Source organism: Pagrus major, chromosome 5 (genome assembly GCF_040436345.1).
Source record: "Pagrus major chromosome 5, Pma_NU_1.0".
NCBI classification, from domain to species: Eukaryota; Metazoa; Chordata; class Actinopteri; order Spariformes; family Sparidae; genus Pagrus; species Pagrus major.
Genome location: NC_133219.1, coordinates 35,138,385 through 35,161,862, shown reverse-complemented (window position 1 = coordinate 35,161,862; position 23,478 = coordinate 35,138,385). Strand labels below are relative to the sequence as shown.

Genomic DNA, 23,478 nt, shown 5'->3' with positions numbered 1-23,478 from the left:
TTAAAGGAGAACTTTTAGTTTGTTTCTGATTGGGATCTTTTTTGGGAATTTTTTATTACTTAAACTTACAGCCACCGTCACCAACAGACAGGGCGATACACTGTGGCAGCATGTGTCATATAAACCAGAGCCACTCTTATCGGCAGGCTGAGGCAGGACGGGGACAAATTTGGAAATGTGCGTAGGATGTTAACACAGTGTATCTCTTCTCTTGTTCCCATGACGCCAAAGCAAGACCAACGTGAACGAATTCTTTCAATTTCCTTACGTATCACTCGTTAATGATAATGTTTGTAATGCCAAAGTGTAAGCAATCAAATGAACTAATTATAATAGTTAACAGTTAATAATAGTTGAAGCCCTGTGAGGACAAAAACACCTTGCAGCTGTAAGTTAGACCATTCTTGGTCACACAGAAGGTCCAACTGTGTCCAAAGGGAGGTGAGGTCATTTGTTTCTTTAGACACCATGAAAAAGGACCACACACACCACTTCACTGAACACACACACACACACACACACGGACCACTTTTGTAGCTGCCCAAGCTATGAAGTGCCTCTTACGTCCATCGCTTCGAGTGTAGCTATTGAATGTGGTGCTTTTACACGTGTTTCCGCTGAATGAGAAGCGACAGTCAAGGATGAGAAAGTTTAATGAGGGTTGAGACATCTTTGGTGTGTCACATCCCCCTGTGTTCCTGTTTCCTTTGCCTCTATCTTTGTCTCACACACACACACACACAAAGCGACACACACACAGGCAGGGCTAATAAAAGAGGCTCTGCACCCGGATTAGTGTTAAGGCTCTGCGGCCCCAACCTTTTATAGTCATATTAGCCCAACACACGCAACATCACTCACCGCCACTCAGAGGGCAGGAGGAAGAGAGTAATGAGGGATCGACTTGACAAAGATTAAAAATTGTGTGGATACAGGGAAATGGATAAAAGGGAGGGAAAAAAACTGCTACTGTGCACTCTGAATCTGTCGGATCTTTATCCTGTTTGGATTTTGAGGGGTGTGTTAATGCTAACCACTGTGGAAGAGTTTTAAACCAAATGCTCACCGCAAAATGTTCAATCATACGTTTTCCTCCAATTAGTGCTCTGATCCTATATTCTACACACACATCTGCCTCCTCTCTCTCTCCACACACACACACAGAAACACTTTAACTCACTAAACTTGCAGAAGTCTAACAGGCGGAGAATAAAGTGACTTTTAATTTGTAGTGTTTAATCTGTGCGTCTTAATTCCATATACTTCTAAAGGGATTGTCCGTGCTTCCAAAAGCAAACATTTGCTTTCAATCGCCATGATTAAAGGGATTTCAGAGCTCAAAGTATTTTCACTTTTCATATCAAAGCGCAACAAATCATGGAGAAAATCAGAAACAGACATTTTAAATAATCTGTCGATGCAACCAGCCAAGAGCTTCATGTTTCCCAGGGTATTTGATTTATGGCTCTGCAGCTTTGGTCACGACAGAAAACAGCAGCCTTTAACACCACGCACATTGGCACTGGAGACGGTGACGCGCAGAAGACACACATACAGTGAAAAGTCTGTAAGTTCACGCTGTTTCATTGAGCGCGCTGTCTGACGGCAGCTGAGCTCCACGCCAAACGTACGGAAACGTCTGTTATCACTTGACCACAACCGATATTAATACCCCTCCGGGAACCTGCCCTTTGATGGTCCACCAATGCGGACATCTTAAAAGTGAGACAAATGAAAAAGATGTGAAAAGTTTGGGAATTGAGACTTCTCTTCCGCTCTACATCGACGACGCTTGAAGTGCCTATGTGTTATATAAATGGAGTTTTCTCATAGTAACGTCACAGAGAACTGGCAGAAACTTCTTTCCCTCCTCCATCAGCTGGACTCTTTGTCTTTTTCTTTGTCAGCTTTTCCCACAACACCTCTTTCTGTTTTGGTTGCGCAATGGCAGACTTGCTTTGTGCTGTAACGCAACCTTGATTTTTGTGGGAAAATTTAAGCTTGTTGGGCAGGCCAAATATGAAAGTGAAAGGGAGGTTTAGGGATCCAATCTATACGTGGATGGTGTCTTTTTTCTACAACCATTGCACTTTGCAATCAGTCTTTACTTCAGAATGATATGAAAAAGCAAAAAGAAGTTGTCTATTGCTAGTTTAAGATTGGAAAAGCATCTTAGTTTGGGTTAAAGTGATTATTTTGTCAATGCACGGGGGACCTTCACAGTGATGGTCAGAAAAATAACCACTTGGTTAACGTTAATAAAATCAACATGGACTGCCAACCGGAAATGGGACATGAACATCAAGTCTGATGTTTTATTTGGACCTTATGGCTCACACTACTTCCTCCTTTGCTGCCAAAGAGCAGGGGTCATAATTAATAATCGAGGCCTGTGTTACTTCAACAGAGTTTTAGCGTTTTGATCCTGACGTCCTCGGGAGGACGGTCTCCGAGAAAAAAACTCTAAACTCTAAACCGTTTCTGCCAGATGTGTAAGTGACAATGTTTTTAAACTAGTTGGTGGTAAATAAAGAATCAATGCTTTATGCGGCTTTAACGAAAAGTCACAGTTTAAACAAGCTGGTGTCTGCTTCTTTGTAACATCCCTGATGTTCGGTATTTTCGACGTACACCACCTTTGTGTAAAATTCCCCCGCCTCATTATATATTCATGCAAAAGTGAAAGGGTCAATAGTCACGTCGGCACCTATTCAAAACTATGAGCAGCACACATGCGGAGTGTTAAAGCCGTCACAGATGAAACTTGCCATTATGCTTCAAGCGATGTAAGTTCTCAACACATTCGCTGTCTGATTTAAGTGCTTTGAAAAAAAAAAGAGTCTGGTTCAAACACGTAACAACAAAGGCTCACTGGAGTGCTGAAACATGGTCTGGTTTGAACATACACTGACCAGCCTGAGTGCTTTAAACAATGCCTGCTTTCAGAACAAGGAGTGACAGAGATGACAGGCAGATGGTTCACATCACGCAATCATTGAAACACTGAGAGCACCAGAAACAAATACCTGCTTTGTTTCCTGTACCTCAAACGTCCATAAAAACAGCTTCCATAAGCAAGTCACCGGAAATATTTATCTATATCTATATCTTTATCTTTTAGTGTGATCCTATGCTGTATGACAAGAAATGTTCCTGCCCTGTATATTTGAATCCAATGTGGGAACGAAGACGTTTTAATCAGGAAAAAAATAACCTGTTCATAATGAATTTTCTCTAATCAAAAACACTGCTGTTTATTGGCCGGCTCTTCACTCATAACCACAGCGTGGATATTAAAATAAAATGTGTGCAGGGAGACGCGGTGACATGACGGCTACGGTGCTCTGATCTCTTAGCAACAAAGTAAACAGCAAAATAACAACTACAGAGGTTAAATGCAGAACCACATGCAGAGTTGAGAACAATGTGAGAGTGAAGAGAGTGGGAGAAATACAAAGGTGAGTGAGATTCATGGAGGAGGTACAGAGAGACAGGGATGGAAAAATCAGAGTGCCAGACAGAAGCAAGCAGCAGCAGACATCACCTCAACCTAAGATCCATCAGCAACACCTTGTAAACTGTGTTAGGCAACGTTTCATTTACAATTTATGCTCCTGAATAAGGTAAATTGTGAATTTATGTCAGCAACATCATGGAAATACCTGAAATGGGATCTAGTGTTCATCCGACTAAATCCACTACTCTTTCTCAGCTGTTACAAGGAGTGTAATTCACTTCTGTATTTTGGCTGCAGGGGGAGGTAAAAGTTAAGTTCTTGAAGTGATGATTAGATGAAATAATCTATAGCCCACTGCATTACTCATGTATAGAAACATACAGTACATCTTTCTGCAGCCTGGTCATATGTCAACACAAACGCCTGTGACAGGATTTATAGTATGAGTATGCAACACAACAATAAAAGTAGAGAATGGATAAAGGAATACAATAGGGAGAAGGCAGCGCTCCAACTGGGTGTTAGAATCAATTTAATGTTGTACAGTAACTTTTTAAAGTGCTTCAGCCCGCTAGCGGACCTCTCTGAGTGATTGGACATTCCTGTAACAGTATCTACATGCCGTGTGTTTGCACATGTGCACGCCTACCCATGCATGCACACCCCAGTGCTGGCACACTAACAAACACATACTTTCAATCTCATGAAAGCATCTGAAAAAAAAAAACTGTTTCTTTACCCTAAAGCTGCACCGGTGTGTAATAATCAGTGCTGACTTGTATGTTAATGCTCGGGTAGCTAATAGGAAAAGGCTATAACGGATCCCATAGAAGCTGCCAAACACACACTGTACACATTAAACGTAAAGCTTTGCACACGAGATTGAGGATCTGGCCAACAGATCTGCCATCTGACATATAATCCACCTCTGATACAAGCTGATAGCACTGTCGAGATTCAGCTTCTTCTGAAGAGTCAAAAACTGAAGGAATAAAACAGGCCAAAGTCATTTTGGGAACTCACACAGTAGTAGCAGTATCAAGGCAGGTCAAGGAAAAGCTTACACACTAACAAAATAAACCCTGACTTTGTCAGAGTGAACCTGCTGGAAAGCATTAAATGTGTTCAAAATATTGAAGGACTGAAGGGGCGGACTTCTTTACATGGAAAGGATGTGAGGGGTTATGGACTTAACAGAGGGCTATTTTGTGAAATAAAGAAAAAAAATCAGCAATACACACAGGCACCAGCATCAACACATCCTCACGACATTATTTTGTGTTGTAAAAGCTAACTGCACTTTGCTAAAGCTAGAAGCGAACAAGCCAGCATTCACAGCCAGACTCAATGATGTGATTGTCGTGGTGCTGGGGGACTCGGCATTGGCAGGCTGGTGAACACACGTTCAGGACCACAGCCATGAGAGCACAAGACTGGATTGTTCTTATTCTGTATGAACTCACGGTGAGTAAGTTGTTGCGTCATCAGTGGCACGTACTTACAGAGGCCGTAATTAATCCAAAACGGTGGTTTTAAATTACAGGTTATATCGTGTTTAACCCGGTTTATAATGTGCTCTAATTGGGTCGCTGTAGTCAACATCTGAAAAGAGAAACCTGGCCTTAAAAACAGTAAAATGACCTTTATTTTCCTATATTCTGAGAAGATGATGCTGGTATTACTGTTCAACGTGCTTTTAGCCAAGCAGGTTGGAGTTGGAAATGTATCGAGAGACTTGAATGTTTAGTCGTATCGAGGGGTCACATATATGGTTGATCAGTACCTTAAAATGGCATATTTAGAGAGACTTACTTACTCTTATTTATATTTACACTGACTTATTATGCGCCACATGGTTTGTTACACAGAACCACCTCTGAAGTAGTCAGAAGACGAAGCATCTGTCTATCAGGGGCTAGCTAGCTCGTTGGTAAATCAAACTCCTGCTGAAGCCAGTTGAGAGAAGAGGAAGCTTCTCTTGCTCATCGTCACATCTTCACCACGGCAGTAGATTCAAGTAGTTCCTCATAGGACTGGTCAGTTGGTCGAACCACTGTTATTCGGCGCCAAGTGCATAGATTGAAGGCCAACAAGAAATGGACCGCTTCTACAGCCGTAAACTGAAATCCTCAGGCCTAAACCACCAAAAAACATTGGCAAATGTTGGTTAAAACTTGTTGAGATGTAGTTTAGACTAGTTTTGTCTTCGTCTATTATTATTATGAGAATTCAAGATCCCAAATCCGCTGTACAATGTCAAAACAAAGCATCAAGAGCAAATACTAAAAAGCCAAAGAAGAAAGACGATAGCTGAAGCTGTTACGCCAAAAGGTTTATTTTTCCTCAGTATTTGTAGTCGACCAGTACTTAAGAATAAATACCAGCCATGAAGCCAGTATCCTGGGAGAGGAGGCAGAGGATACATGGCGGAAATTAGCAGCTACTGTGGAAAAAACATTATAGCTGCATCAAACAATAGGGTATTCAGGTCTCTTCATTGTGATTTCAGTGCAGTGCAATGTTATGACCTGGCTGAGCTTGTCTGCCAGGGTTGTAAAAGTTTTTCTGGTCTCAAATAATTCAGTTTATTCCAGTTACACTCAAACCTTCAAAAATGTGTGCGCCTCAAATTAAGACGCAGGTATGTTGCTTGTCATGTGTTTTATGTCCTTCCGTTGATGAAATCCTCAACGAATATAAAAGAAATGTAAATGTTTTGACTGTTTAAAGTACTTAAGGTGTGATTTTCATTTCAGCATGCTTCCTGTATTGGCATGTGAGACCTTTTAACAACGGATTAGTCAGTCCATTACCGGTGAAGACAGGAATGCCTTAGTGAGGTCACCAGTAGGAACACATAACTGTCAACATGCAATAAGGAGAGATGAGAATATCTCGAAAAAATAATCCCCCTCTTTGCTCTCAATCCATCACTGGCATGATGCTGCAAACCAACCTCACAAGTGCTTATAAATAACTAGAGGTAATAAAAATAGCAACATCACAAAAAAGCCACTAGGACTGAGCTCCAGATCTTAAAATGCAATCTCACAAATTTCAGGGACTGTAAGATAAATTGTCGAGTGCCATTTATGCAGAAAAGTCCAGTCTGTTACATCGTCCAAATACAACATGTCTGGCCCGGCAGGCGCACACACATAAGCACTGACGGATTGATTTGTGGGAGAGGAAATGATAAGTTGTTGGTTCTGGCTCTGGGGCTGTTTCACTAAGATAGAAAAGATAGTCAGAGGGAAGCATGGGACTTGTTTGATTAAGATAAATATAAGTATTATTAAGTCATATGGAAGAGCTGTCAACCGGCTCGGGTAGTCTGGTATGAAAGGTTACAGCACAAAGTCGCAGGTTTGAGACACGGTTCAAGGAAATAGAGGCAGGAAGAGGGAGAAAAGATGGAGGCCGTGTCTAAAACTATACAGTCTTAAATAGAGCCATCGCTGTTGTCAGTTGTTATCATCGCCTGTTGAAAAGCTTCTCTGGGGAGGCAGGAGGCAGCCATCGCTGATACCATTCCAGGAACTGCATTCTTCCATGAAAAGGTTTTAATATAGATTAGCTGTCCAGTCTGACTGTAGTCACAACACAAACTTCATCACGCCTGATTACCAATTCTTAAAAACCTGTTTTTATCCGTATCTATAAAGAGCTCCAGAAGAGGGATTTACCCAGCGATGACACTCAGATTCATCAACGTAGAACATCTAAGGAGGTATCCATAAATTACAGAGGTGGAGTAAAAGTACAAAGGAGCAATTTGTAAGATAGCCAGGAGCTAATTAGCTAAAGCTGGATAGGATAGCCAGCAAAGAGCAGCAGTTGCCTGCTGTAATGTAGGAGCCAAAATATTATACAATATTCTACAAATTACACCTTTAAAATACCAAAAGTAAAAGCACTCATTATGCAGAACGGTAGTACCTCAAACTTGTACTTAAGTACACAACTTGAGTAAATGTACTTAGTTACTTTCCACCACTGTCCTTAAACAAACTATTTAAAAAAGGGGGCTAAATGGATTCCCAACCTTTAATAATGTCAGATAAATGGTCTATGGTCTATGCTGTTCGTAGCTGGTGTCTCTGAAATACCCAAGATGCACTCTGGTCAATATTTAGCCTGGACCCAGGAGCTCTTAAAACAGGAGTACAGATCCGAGGCCAGTTTGCCATGAGCGGGTGCGGTCACGGGAGCTGACCTGTGACATGATGCGTCTATTCTCGGCAGCATAATGCACATGCTCCCCCGGGCTGCCTTCCCTTAAATTATTTTAGCAGCGGATCCTGTAAATGGGCTGCCCTCAGAAAGGCTTAAATATTGATTCACTGTGTTGTAAATTTGTCTTGGAATAGCGCAGGCGGGTATTTTCTGTCTCTCCACATAAAGGACCTTGTTCTTGAAAGCCCTTTGATCCGTAAAACAAGTTAATGGATTTCACAATAAATGGTTTTAATGAGGATTAACGGTAACTGGGGAAGCTTCTGCGGGCAAAATCTTTTCAGCAGCACAGACACTGAATGGCTTCATTTAAAGGAAACTTATTCAGGTAGTCTTGCACTTATAAAGACAAATGTGTGACTAAACGTTTACAGCTTGCACTTCGATTACTCTCTGCCACTTGTCCCTTACCTGAGTTCTCACCTGAATTCTTTCATGCGTATAAGCCTTGATCTGTCGGCTTTTGCTCAAACTTTTCCTTTCTTCTGTCTGCACCATGTCAAACTGGAATGCCGCAGTTAAACGTTTCATTGGCACTTGAAGAAGCGGCACCGACAATCTTGGCCTGTTACAAAACTGCACCGTTAAAAACAAAAAGAGATCTAGCGGTGATTGCAAAGGCAGTGTCACCGGGCAGGTAGCTCATCTCCTCTGCCCTGTGACGCCATACCGGTACGATGTGATAATACCGTGGCTACGACGTGTGCGCCATAAAAGAAACACACACTATATTCACATACATGTAGAGCTTAGCAACAGCTGCTCTTAGGGCGAGTGTGGTTTGGCAGTGGTGCCGCGTTCTCTAATAACCCCTATTTTGTGGTTCCTTCTTAGAACCAACTCTATGGTTAGACTGGCAGGGAGCAATCTGTGTGTGTGTGTGTGTGTTCCTGTTCTGTATTTGTGTGTGATTAGTGGTCAGAAGCGCTGCCCTTCGTCACCATAAACTGGATTTAATAGGTCGGATAAGATTAGGGTTTGGTTTGATTCTTGTATCTGGACTGAATATATTGCTTTTTTGTTGTTTTTTTTCTTCTTTTTTTAAGGAATGAGTCACGTCTTACGTAAGATCAAACAGACAGCCACAGACAAATGAAATAGAAACATGCATAGATACAGAGAGAGGGAGAAAAACAAACAGGATGAAGGTATGATAAGAATGAGGGGGGCAGAGAGGCAGATCTAGATAAATGACCTGTTGAGTGACATTATATGTTTGTGTCACATAGACTGGGTGTCATCAGTGTCTGTAACCTGTGTGTAGATTCATTCCCATGCATCGTGTATCAATATCACCTTACTGTACATTCATCACATGCTCTCACTCTCCTCCTCTCAATGTCCTCTGCTAATCTACATTTCTCTCAAAGTTGAATCATCACCAGCTCAGTGTTAGTCTTCCTAAACTACAGAACGTTTTCAAGAAACTGCCACATAGTGCATCGTTTTGGACACAAAAGGCCTTTTTTTTAACAAAGATGAAGAAGTTTTAAGACATCCAAACAAGATGGCGAGTAAATACAGTATTTAAAACTGTGAACCAGTGGGACATCAGTTGGCCAGATGACAATCTCAAAAACTCATCGACTGTCGTCCAACGATAATTTCACCTCCGGGGGCGATGATCAGTGTTTCACAGGACTTCTGGTGTAGCCATTGGATGTCTGGATAACAGATAATATCTGGGCCAAGACTTCCGTTTCTGGTCATTGTTTACAGTCCAATCAGCAACATGCCAGAAAGTTCTAACAAAAAAGTTTCACAATCAAAAGTTAATAAAAAGCTAATTCGTGGGAACCAGTGGGTTCCAAGATTGCATTTTGCGCAATACGTTCCGCCTCTTTTGCTCTTCACAAAACACTGACTGTTTTCTGCATGCAAACAAAACCCACTCAAACGTGACTGATGAATACTAACCAGAATACCAACTAGAGCATAGATACCCAACCCAAACCAGTTGGGACCCATTGGGACCTGTTGGGAACCGAAAAAATTTAAAAATTTGTAAATGAATACCGGGTTTGGACACATCAATTGACATTGACAAGTTCTTTTTGTGAGAATATAAAAATAAATCGATATAAAGTGAAAATAAGTGATATTCATGTGGGACTGACAGTGTAACACAAACTCAGTGCTTCAGCTTACATTAACTGCATCGGGCTCGATGCGGGTTCAGACGAGTTCAGGTCGGGCTCGGCTTGGGATTGAACAGAAAAATGCCAAAAATGATGCATTCATATGCAGATATCTGTTTAGAAACATTAGCCAGATGATAAAAAAAAATGTTGGTTTCATTGGCTGAAGTTTTTATTTTTACATCTTTTGATGCATGAGGAAGTAGCCGCTGGTAGTAAACTGTTAGAAATAAAATAATTTTCTTCTTCTTTAACTGATTTATTGAAAAAAAAACACTCTCTGGAGTTAAATCTTTAGCTGTGCCCTGACTGTACTCTGAAATAAACCCAAAACCATACAACGTCATATTATCCACTTACTGCACACTTCATGGTTTTAAGCAGACCGAACAAACATTTACCATTGGCACCCAAGACTGCACCAGTACTCAGCCGCGCTCCTTCCAACATCTTGAAACCTCAAACCATATAACTGTCATTGTGACACTGCAGTAAAGGTCAGCGTGGGCTGCTGAGACAATTATAGTTTAGTTACTGCCAACTTCTCTGGGAATAAGAAAACCTTCACTGACCAGCAATACCAATTACTTCCACTAATCAGTTTTCTTTTCATATGGGTGTAATTTCTTTTAATATGCAGAATATATTACTAATGACTTGTTGTTTCAGTTGTGACAGCATCAACACGAGTTGCTTTCATATAAATTTAGCTTGTCTCGCTTTCTGTTTCTATTTCTGTCCTCTGTCTGTCATTTTTTCTCTCTCAGTTCCGCAGATAGCATCCTCCATCATTTTCCAGACACAAACACACACACACACAAACACAGAACTGTGGTAAAAAATTCACATGGCTTCAGTTAGTGGGAAAAGTATCACATCCAAAGTAATAACACAAACATGGCAACCCAAAGCGGCCCTCGAGGGGGGATTGGCACAGGACCTGGCATGCCATTCATCATCAGTCTCATGTTGCCGTTATTCTGCGCGCTGCCAATGTTAGTGATTTGTGCGTGTGTGCACGTGATTGAGCCGCATTTGTGTATGTGTCACTGTATTTTGTGTGCGTGCCAGCGAAGCCGCACTGTCCCAGCAGAAGGGAACAGAAGCTCGAGAAAACTCAAAAAATTATTTATACTACAGCGATGAGGGAAACATTCTGTGCTTGTGTGAACTCAAATGTGCGAATGAGCAGCAGACTGGGAGGGTACTGTAAAGAGTAGACGCTGAAAGGCATCGAAACCAAGGGACCATCAAGTTACTTGTTCAGGCAGAGGGACCGAAGCCAAGATTTGTGAGCCAGATCTTTGATTGCCGCGCTTTCGCCACAGACAGTGAAGTGGAATGCATAGAGAGCGAGAAAAAGGTTTCCTGTGTGGTCAATACATGACAGATGGCCTATGATTCAGTTGAGCTATCGCAAGTGTGGCGGGGGTGTGGGGGTTGAGTTGAGGAGAAAAAGCGGCGAGGTGGTGAAAAGATGGAGAGGCGGATGAGGGAAAGAGGGGAAGGAAGGGAGCGTGGAAATCAGTTTTCATCTTTTTAATCATTTATCCACCATATGGCATCACTGGGATGCCATTCTGCTAGTGATGGATGACTGTATAATAAAGCATGGACATGTGCTTTTAGTGCATAATAGATCATACTAAAAAAGTGAGTTGGAGTGGATCTATCATCATGTGTTTTTTCTTTTATATATATAGCCCAATATCACAAATCAAAATTGCCTCATGGGACCTTACTGTACAGAATACAATACCCCCAAAGTCCCCCTGTGTCCCCCTCTCAGGATGGACAGACACCCAATAAAGTGTGTCTAAATTTGTGTGTGTGCGTGTTTCAGACTCACCCTGGAGATGGTGAGGGGCATTGCGAAGTCCTTCCCTCCCTGCAGCCTGAAGCCCCAGGGGGCGGGGCCTGAGAGAGTGACGCTGTAGTTGCTGCTCATGGTCTCCTTCGATGATGCTTGTCGCTGATCGGTTGGTATTAATGACGTTGCAGGGTTTTTTGATGATGGGTATTAATTTTCGTCAGAAGTGCTACAGCTCTCTTTGTGATGTCGTTCCAAGATCTGAGGGGAAGACGTGAAAGAAAAGCATACGTTATATTCGTTTTTGAGTGGTTGCATAAGACAAAAGGAAGTGGGAAGGAAGATTTAGAGATGGATGTACAAAGGGGGAGCAAGAGGGGTCAAGAGGACTGAATGCAAAGGGAGGAGACGGGAAGCACAAGCAAAAAAAAATTATGCTTTATCAAAATAAACATTAAAGGTGCACAATGTAGTTTTGGGTAAGAAATTTTAATCACAAGAGAATGATCTTCCTTGACTGATTTTTTACGCCTAAAGAAACTAAAACAAACTCTCAAACTGACCTTACATACTGTTATATACTGTTTATATTTGGCGGACCCTGCCACCTTTCTAGCTTCAAACAGTGTTTATTTTCCACTGAGAACAGCCTGTTTATTCAGTAATGGAAAAAAGTTTGTATTATTACCTCATTCATATTGTAAATATTAAAACTCTGATTTTGGACCACGTAGAGACCCTTTAAAGTTACAGCCACCCAAGGCAAACACACAAAAAACTATTATTCTGTTAACTGATATTCAAAATTATTTTTCCTGATCAAAACTGTAGAAAATGGTCAAAATGTCATATACAGATGGATGCACACTCATAAGCAGGTGCAAATATAAACATAGACATGCACAATAAAATATCATCTCTCTCTCACAATACTATAGTGTGCTTCAGCTGTTCAGCAGCATTAAAGACTTACAATTAACCCCAGAAAATCTTCACCAGAAGACAATTAATATAAGTGCAGCACAGTTTCTACCATTTAGCTTCAATCATAATGTCAATGGAAAGGCTGTACCTCTTTGATGGAAATTCCAGAGAGGAAAATACTTCCTTCACAGGCAGGTAGACAATGTAAATCCCTGGTTTCCCCTGGACTATCCCCTTCCCAGCAAACACACTGTGTGTGTGTGAGAGAGGTAGAGAGGGATGCAATGCTCTTATATACCAGGCTAATGACAGAGGGGAGGGGAAAGGTGGAGGAGGGGAGAGAAGGGGAGGGAGGCGAGAGGAGACGGACGGGTAGAGCTTGAGGCTGGGAGGAGAGAGGGAGGAGAAAGAGGAGGGGAATCATCCATGGGTGGAGTGAGCACAACACAGAAGAGGAGGAGAAACGGAGGAGATGATATGAAGGGGGAGATTAGGGGATGGGAGGAGACAACACTCAGGGAAAAAAAATGAGGGGGGAGAAAAAAGGGGGGGTGAAGAGGATTAAGAGTGTGGGAGAACTGCACACAGAGAAAATGACAAGGGGAGGGAGGGGAGGCATGGGAGAGGGGACGGTTTATCTTTCATCTGGATATTTTGGGAACATGGACTCAGTGCTGCAGGCTGCTTCATTAAGGTGGCGCTGGCCGTAACCAGATCATGACCCGAGAGCACGTCCCAAAGGCTTCAATTAAAGGTTACCTTTAAGTGATACATCGGGGCGATGGTGACCGGATACAAGCTCGGGATCACTTTGTTCAGCTCCTGTAATGTTGTTTCACTACTGCTGCACTGATGCCCCAACTACAGGATCATAAGTTCACAAAAAGGAACTACTGGACATGGATGGATACGATAAAGAGTGTAAATTTCCTCTCCCTTCACCCCAAAATGTAATATAACTAGCTGGCACTAGTGTGTGGTGCTTCAAGTTCCAAGCGTCAGCTGCAGTTTCTCTTTCCAGAAATCCTGACCCTGTTATTCAAGCTAATCCACAAGTCGCATTCTGGTCCAATCAAGCCAATAGCTCATCTCTGACTCAGTGACTGTTCATTTGAGTTTAGTGTATGAAAGTAATCTCGTGCCCAAATGCAGCACTGTCATCTTCATCTTGTTTATCAGTTTCCTCATTATTTATGTCCAGACAGCTGACAGTTCTTCTCCCGCTGCACTTCTTCCACCGGCTTTCGTCCATTCCCCTTTTTTCTAGCCCAGACGGATCAATATTACCTTTGGATTAAGACTGATTTAGTAGTGGCTCAATCAAACGCTTACCCCATTTCTGTCTTGGCCCTGACCACGCACACAAACTACATCTTGCCAAGTGATGAGTTCACAGTCAAAATACAGATTTTCCATGAAACAGCATCACATATCAAAGATGAGTAGGAGAGCAGAAGTTTGAGAAGATAGTTAAAAACAAAAAGATGGTGATGGAGAAGGTGCACATAGGACCAGACGAGGGAGGAAGCAGACTAACATTTGACCTTTGCACTATAATCAAGCTGCATATGACATTAAACCTGCCCCTAACACTTTTATGAAGATAACGTCATGATGGATATGAGCAGACTTAATACTCACACAAACACAGGATGCTCTGCATTAACCTGCAGATGAACGTTCCCACCGTGTACCTTACACAGACGTTCAACACCTCTCCAGCCCGGCCAGGTCGAACAATAGCAGAGCAAATCCTGGGAGGAGCAGAGACGGTGGAGTCATCAACCCTGTTTCCCATGCAGAGCCGAGGGGTCTCGACAGGGTCAGAGCTAACTTAAATTTTACAGCAAATGTAATTACATAAGGCACAGTGTTTATTTGAAGCTATCGCACAGATGGCTGCTCATTCCTGTTGGAAAAAAGGACTGAAAGCTTCTTTATAGCTATGGCTAACGAGTGAGCCCTGGTTGGTCTTTCTCAGTCCTGTCTGCCTCCCTGTAGAAAACAGGTTCATACCAACAGTCTCTGTTGTTAAACTCATTAAAAACACAGCACACTGCAGTTAGTTAACCCTTGTTCACACTGTACATCGTATCCTGCCACTGCGTATCCGGCCACAATAACCAACATCCTCCCCTTTCCTTTTCCTACATATGATCCGACTTTAATGTTGTGTGCCTGAGGTCAGGGGTATCCAAGGTAAACAAAACAACAGGAAATCAGAAAGAGAGGAGTTTAAGCCAATGGTTGTGTTTGAAATCACCCACTCATTCACTACTCCCTACTCACTACCTAGGGAGACCTATACAGAAGACTGCATCCGTTGTACAGTACTTTTCACAATGCATTGTGGGATACTTTATACTATATAGTGGGTAGTGAGTGATTTCAGACACAGCCAATAATATTGAACCTGTGTCCTGCAGGAAGTAAACTACTATGAATTACACATCAAACCAAAAGGTTGATTCGATCGACAAACAGAATAAAAATCGGATAAATGACTGTAAACTGCACATAGCTCATGTCTCAATGTCCCATTCCCATGTGAAAAGAGTGACATGTACTGGTCCCAAGAAGATATCATTTCTAACTATGTGTCTTCCCATGGGCCCACCAGTCTATTTCACCATCTTTAGCCATTTGATCAATTGCTTGTGTTGCTAAAAATGGCCAGTGGCCAAAATCTGTAACAGAGAGAACAATGGAGATTTGCGGGCCACAGGATAATGATATCAAACACTAACAATAGAGAGTGTGCTATAGTACGAAACCTCAGACACCCTGCCAGTCCTTTGTTCTGTCTATTCCAGTCCCCATATGCTCACCTCTCCTCACGCTTAATGATCAGAGCTTAGCAGCCCCCCGGGCCAAACACACATGCTCCCTGACACAATCCCCGCCCCTTCATGGTATGATAATCTGGCCCCGTAAATGACATTTAATGCATCTTCCATGTGAATAAAAAGGGGGACACCCGCCCCTTTATACAGCCAGCTGCTACACACACACATACACACAGACACACACACAACCTGATGTGACACAATATGTACAATCATGTGTTTCAGGTCAACACTGAGGACAACAGCTGTGCTCTGAATAACATTAATTATAAATAAGTTCAAAATCCTCCAATATATAAATGCACTATAAATATAATGGGCAGCTCCTGAATTGAATTTCATGGTTTAAAATGATCTGAAATGTGTATTTTATCTTACAAACAGGATGATTTTGTCGAGGTCACAACAAAGCACGCGTACGCCCATTTAAAATACCTTGGGAAGGCATTTTTTTGTTGAGCGGAAAAATAAAAGAGTGGAACCAGTTGGTATTTTCCTGTCTGCTTCAGTCAGACTGATGCACTTCACAGAGGAAATGGGCAACAAGCCAGTGCAAATAACCTGCAGCAAATCACAGAATAATCTCCATCTCCATAATCGCACAAACTATTCTGGACACAAAGATTACTTTCACTCACAGGTGTACACACACGTATCTACCGGTAGACGGACGAACACGTGTAAGGTTGTTTACATCGGGGAGAGTATTTGTCTGCCGGGCCATCTAATCAGTCTGACCCCTCCAGACTGATATAAGCCCGACTAATCCCTCAGCCCATCTCTGTAAATGCTGCGCAGTTAGGGGCTGAGTTAGTGCAGCAACCTTTTCTTTCCCAAGACAGCCAGTAAAAAAAATGGTTCCTGTCCAGGTATTGAATTTACAGGATGAAGATTATTTTGCCAAACCACTAATTGTAGTATTGTACCTAGATAGGTAGGAAAAAAATGCTAATTAGTTATTAGTCAAATTTAATTGCCCAATTACCTGTTTCTGCATGTCATGTAATATATCTATGGAAAGAAAAACAGATATAGTCTTCCATACGAGCTCAGATTACTTTTCCATTGTTGAGTCCCTAACGAGGACATTTTTATCCACGACTTCCAAATCACATATTTGCCACAAGATACAGAATTACTGAAAGCACGGCTGGAATCCAGCGATGAGCTTATTATCAGGACCCTGTATCTCCGCTCTGAGCTCAGTCACTGTTTATAACCGCTCGCTTCCACAGTGGAAAATATTCCTCCCTGTTTACCAGCCAACCAGACGGACAGAGATAGACGGACGAGCGCGCTGGGAGACAGATAGCTCAGCCTGAAACGATTGTCCGTCCTAAGAAAGATAAACTGAGAGAAATCTGGCTTGAGTCGCACAGAGACATGAACACACAGGTGCACACACACACACACAGACCACAAATGTCCACACAAGTGCTTAATGTTTGAGTCAAGTCTGGGACAATTAAAGAGAGGCATTTTAAAAGCCAAGTGTAATGTTGCCTCTGAGACATACACACATTACACAGAGAACATCCACCTCTTAAGACTTTTGGGATCAGCTGCTGTTAATCGTTCCTTCCAGCCCATATAAGGAAGCAGAGTAATGAGACTCATTAATTTTGCAGCCACACCCTCAGGCATAAATTTCCATTCTTCACTGAGAAAATGTATGCTCCCCCGAAAGTTGAACTTTATGCTTTCCTTCAGCACCGAACTGTGGACAAACTTAATATCTTTCACCTCACAGCTGGTAAAAATGTGTCCAGATACAATTAAACTGCAGGCTGTAGCAAACACAGCATCACTCTATCACTGTATGTGCTTTGGGATCCCATTTCAGAAGTCGCTGTACCTTCCTTTTTGCTTTATGTCATGACAAGTTGTCTCAAAGTGACCTAACAAAACTAATTGTGAAGGAAACAGAGAGGAGTATGGAAATGGAAAAAGGGCATTTCAAAAATAAGTTAAAAAAATATGAGTACAGTGTGTTTCCTGCTTGTAATAAGTAGAAAAAGTTGTCTAAAAAGTTAAATTAGTCCCATTTATCTTATTGAAATACAACTTTCTAAGTTTTTTTTGTTCTGTGCGTCAACTCTCTTAGCTCCAATACTGTCAGTGAACACCAGTAAACTAATACTGAAGCAGGCCCTGTTAGAAGCTCCTCTACTGCCACTGAGTCTACAGCTGACAGCACTGTCAGCAGCCCAGCAGGAGGGATGATCTGTGGCGCGCTAGAACTAAATTGTAAGCAGGATGCACACTTGTTATTTCTATGACTGTGCGGGGAATCTGATATCTTAACATTACAGAAGGCGAACAGCAGCATTAAAGGAAAACTTCACCCAAAATGAAAATTCAGTCAGTATCATTATCTGGTCTAGTCCAAGACTGCAAAAGAATCGAGATCCCAGATTGATTTGAAGAGATGTTATTTACACCCTCGATGAGCAGTCCAGCTCGTGCACCCGCTTCAGACTGGGTGCACGCTAATGCTTTTAGCTTAGCAACTACAGTGAAGATTTTGCCTTAAACACGGCGTAAATGACATCTTTTCAAATCAATTCGGGATGTTGGGGCTTCCAGCGACTTGATTCATGCAGGGCGAGCTGCATGGAGCCATTTTATCTTTTCTTTTAAGTTTTAAGTCCTTGTCTACTTCAGTTGTTCAGGAGAACGCTGCAACGCTGATGTGCTGTGAAGCTCCAGAAATGTTTTGTGGAGGACAAAACTTCACCCGACTCACCATCAGCATGAGGGTGAAAGGAAAGCAGCTGGAAAATTTCAAACACATTGCAAGCAGTGGTGAGACAGCTCCAGGAACATCCAAAAATAAATTATTAAATCTTTGAAAAAACCTTTTGCTTTTCTGGTTTTTAAGCTTCCGGAGTTGAAATTGGCAGCGGGTATGATCGACGTCTGCTGGCACACGAGTATCATTTCCTTTATACATAACGGTAGGTGGAGTTCATGTATACTACCTGCCAAAACAACTTGGCGATCAGAGAGTATTTCATTATTGTAGTATCTAGTGTATAATTAGGACATAGCTGTATTGTTTGGAGTTCGGAAAAACTCATTTAAACCATGGCAGTGTGACGAATATAAATGTTTCCTCTTATACAGCTCATAATACCCCATAGTAACTTCTGTAATGAGCGCTGATTATATTAAATATACAGTTTAGTGTGATGGTGCCAACAGTCCTCTGACTTGACAGCTTGTCATAACTCTTCATGATGGATGTGCCTCAGTCTGACTGCCATCATTATATCAGCCTCAGTGTCATGACACAGGCTTTTGGTGGATAGTGAATTATGCATGGATGGTGTGCTGCATGTCCCTTTTTGGCAAAATGTGCACCCAGAAGCATCAACAAGACAGTGACACACACACACACACACACACACACAGCACATTGTTGTTGCTCTGGGTAGACTTGAGTGCCTTTCCTTCTTTCCTCTCTTGCAGACAGCAGCTGTTCAGTTGACTGCAGGAAGTGAGAGAGGACATGAGGACAGGGGATAAAGAAGGAAGGAAGAAGAAGAAGAGGTGAAGTAGAGCAGATAAGATCACTGAATGATGGGAAGAAGAAAAGTTAATGACGTTAAAGAACCGATGGAGGACGCAGTTAATCACTTCAACTGAACCTCAACTGATGTCGAGTGCGTGTGTGCGCGCGCGCGTGTGTGTGTGTGTGTGTACACTTGCTGCAGCAGCCCATACATCAGTGAACAGAGGCAGGGGTTTAGTATCAGCAGGGTCTCGAGGGGAAATCAAAGCATCTGCTCTATTCAGCACAGACTGAAGCACCACCAAACATCAATACCACCCCGCCCCTCCCTCACACACACACACACACACACACACGCACACACACACACACACACACACACACACACACACACACACACACACACACACACGCTGAACACACTCTTCCTCCACCTCTCTTCCTCTTATATGTGGACACATACTGTATATATACCTTAACTTTATACTTTATTTCACCCCACTTTTAGCCTCATTTTTAAACTGGCTTCTCTCTTTCTGCCCTCATGTCATTTATCTTTAACTTGCAATGAGAAGCTTTACATTTTGATATTGTTACAACAGCACAAATAATGTAATGTAACACCAGTTTAAAAAATATATATACAACAAATTAAAAACACAAATACTATCAGGGAATGTGTGTTAGTAATTGTAAATTGAAATAAACAGGGTTTAGTGGTTTCTTTAAAAAAAAAAAGGGGGGGGGGGGGGGGGGGGTTTTGTAGTGATTTACCAACCAATAGGATACAGTGAAAGACTGATAAAGCCCTGTATACTTACTGTAGCTCAGCGTTAAACTTGCATGTTGACTTTTATGATAAAAGTGACAAAACACCAAAGTAAAAGCAGCTTTTAACCACAAAATTTCACCGAATTCAACTACAAAATATGACTAAATAGTGCTCCCCGTGGGTCAAGCAGGTGTTACTCACCGTGTCGTTGCTCAGTGTCTCTGCCCGGTGTCCTCACCGGTGTCGCTGCTCAGACACCCACCGCCACTCAGCGAGCTCTCTGATGGAGTTACGTCATCACGCACAGCTGGAGAGAGGGTCAGGTCATTTCACCTGATTGTGAAGTGTGTGAACGCACTTATGAGTGTGAGGAGGAAATGAGAACATTTTTATATTCAGGAATGAAATATAATATTAAGCATAATGTCCTTATTTTGATTCATAAATATCCACCACCTCCAGATACTGTGATACAAGGCCGTAACCATGGAGTCAACACTGGGGGGGACCAACCCTGCCCTTCCACCCCCCACCCAGGGAAAAAAAATCTGAATATTGGGATGTCCCCCTCAGTATGGTAATGATGGCCTTGCTGTAATACAATTGAAACCTCTTGCTTACAGTCTACTACTTGCTTGTCATTTAGCAGTCGCATCCGTCCATATAAAGGCTGAGGAGTGTCCTTCCAGGTATGACTGACATCAGAGACCAGTTATGCTCGTTAACTGGTTTAATATGCATCTCCAGTTTCAGTTGGGAGCAGCTTTGGTTTAACTGGACGCGCTTTCCAACGTGGTGATGTCATCTCTCTCTCTCATCCACTCATACAGGTAGCCTACCTGTGTGTCTGTCATCAGCTTCATTTTTTACATGAGGCACACAGTAGACTCTCCTGCCCTTCAGCCAAAGCTCTTACAAAAACACAATGACACTGTATGATAACATGATCATTATATATGATATCTTCTAACTTCTCTAAGATGGGAATATTTTGAAAGAAAGAAAGAAGCTGCACACCACATTAGTGAATTCACAGGAGGGGAATATGATTAACTACATCCCCCTAGTGGCTGTTTCCTGTCATTGCATGTGAAATAACCACACTTCAACATGCATACTGCTCATTCATTGTGAATATGGTGCGTTATACCAGACAGGGATCGTCTTAATGTAGTGGTCTTGAGCCAGTGTTTGCTCTCTCATAACAGATGTTTCCATGGCAGACGTTTATAGCAGCACATGTGTATTTGTGAACATTAATTAGAAAGACCTCCACCAAAGTCCCAGCAATCCCTTTGATTAGCATCACATTGTACTCACTCGTAGATACCAGACATCTAAATATGCCATTTTTTTCCATCAAGGTCCCTGAGAAATGAATAACATCAATAAATGTTGAAAAACGAAAAATCTCATGTTAGAGAAAGTAATAAAGTATTCCCTGGATCTGCATCCCAAAAGTAATGGGGTCTATTCTAGGCCGAGATCCATCCTCCATGCAAGTTTCATGCAAATCCTTTCAGTAGTTTTTGTGTAATCCTGCTGACAAACCAACCAACAAACAAACAAATGGACACAGGTGAAGACATAACCTCCTTGCCAGAGGTAATAAAGGCTCCTTCAGATGGCCACCATGTGAAATATCAGAGACCTGGAACAGTTATACTGGGATGTATCCATTATAAATGTCTGTATTTACACCTTTGCGTTCTTATAAATGTATATTTATTACCAGCAACATGTGCTATACATGACATACTGTCATGGATGTGCTATAGCACAATGTGTACAAAGTTATTTGTAGAACTATATTTTGCAGCAATGCTGGTGTGCATTTTAAGGGTTCATTCACAGTGCCTCTCCTCAGCTGGCGACAAATATCTGATGCAGAAACTGATTTCATAAACTTTACCGTACCTGCAGGAGGAATGTCTCCTGCAGGTATGCAGTGCATGAGAAGCAGTGCATGAAACAAACAGCAAGCAAATGAATCGTAAACATCAGTTGTGCATGAAAAACACAATACACAATCAGCCCACAACATGGAAACACATTATAAAACTTAGATTAAGAGTTAAAAGTAAGTTTTTTATTTAGTAGAATTATTTTTAATAGGCGATTTAAAATGCTTCGTTTCACTTGTAAAACAGTGGAAACTCAAACGCTTTCAGCTGAAGTAACTGAAGGGCAATGACCTTTTTGTGCCAGTAGATGGCAGTAGCAGCTTTACTGTGTTCATTTGGCTCAGTCTGAACTCATAACAGTAAAGATAGTAGCCAGAAGGAAGCCTGTATTAATCTAACACTGTTGCTTTTTGCTGAATTTGCAGGTGGGATAAAGGCAACTACTGTATGTGAAATTTAATTTGTGGTGCCATGTTTTTATGTTTATGTCAGAAAATAAGGGGGACTAACTAATGCTAGCTTCCAAAGCTAATCTGTCAGTAGGGACCTGGCCTTTACAGCCGTAGTGTTCCCATGCAAGATGTTATACAGATAAATGTCACATGCTGTTGCAGATAAGCAGTGTTTTGTTAATTACTTTGATGCACATTTCATGCTGCGTATTGATAACTATTCTATTGTATGACAAGTTATATTTACGTTGTGTAATGAATAATTTTGGTACCTGTATCAGAGTTTAACCCCGTCGAAAAGCCGACAAGGAAGCCCATAACAAACATGTTGCCAAAGATTTTCTTTGTTTTTTTCTTCAGTACTGAAGCAAATCTGTAGAAAGTCACAAATATTGAAAACAGGCAGCCTTAGTCTCATGGTGAGATATAATCTAAAAAAAACATGGTGCATCCAGTGCGAGTGAAACCGAGAAACTGAAGGAGGAAAAAGATTAATGATGTCAAGGTCACAATTTAGTGACTGCTAAAACACAAACAGTATTGTCACCTTTTAACTGTTTAATTCAACATATATTAAAATAATAATTCTGAAAATATAAACAGAAATAACACACAGCACTTAAGATGGTTTAATACAAAAAAAAAATTATATAAGTGACCTTCAATGAGCCCTGTGAGGATGTTATTCTTACTCTTCCCTGCTTGTCCATCGGGCATTTACAGTCCAGAATTAGCAGCACCAAATGTCAGTCACTGATGATGGTTCAATGTTTCATCTTCAGGCTCATACTCATACATCCTTCATACTCCTCTCATACCTTCTTTAATATTGGTCTTCTGCTAAGAAAAACTATATAGTTCACTGTATTACTACATATCATTAATCATTTAAATACAATTTCAGGCCAGAAGCTTTTTGGCTGTTTTCTCCATGAAGACAAAAAAAAAAGAGTAGATTGCCAAATAATCTATTTTAGTACACAATCGTTTATTGTCAAGTGTGGGACTCAGACTGTTACTGAATTGTTTGATGTGGAATAGCCATACCTTTACATTAACCACAGTTAAAGGACACGTTCACCCAAAAACGAAAAATCCAGTCATTACTCAACCCCAAGCCAATGGAAAGTTTTGTTCTCAACAAAACATTTCTGGAGCTTCAAAACAAATGGATAAGGACTTGTTTCAAAATGTAAAAAATAAAAACTTTAAATGGCTCCATACAGCTTGTCAAGTGTTATCCCAAGTCACCGGATGCCCCAAGGTCCCAAACTGATTTGAAAAGGTCAGCAGGAGCAGAAAAGCAGAGAAGAATAATTCAACAAATGTTGGCATCGAAAAGGGCTAAAATGTCACCTAACATAATCTTTGCAGTCAGTGTAATCATGTGTTCTTGTCTTTGATTGATGAAAATGTGCCCAAGGG

General features: G+C 41.5%; 1 protein-coding gene across 1 annotated transcript in view; it reads right to left on the bottom strand.

The window, feature by feature from the left end:
- The window catches only part of pdlim5a (PDZ and LIM domain 5a), a 62,341-nt gene extending 50,562 nt beyond the window's left edge, over positions 1-11,779 (bottom strand). Inside the window, exon 1 of the mRNA XM_073466523.1 lies at positions 11,681-11,779. Coding sequence (XP_073322624.1) covers positions 11,681-11,779 — 99 coding nt within the window. The remainder of the gene's footprint in view (positions 1-11,680) is intronic.
- Positions 11,780-23,478: the final 11,699 nt, after the last annotated feature.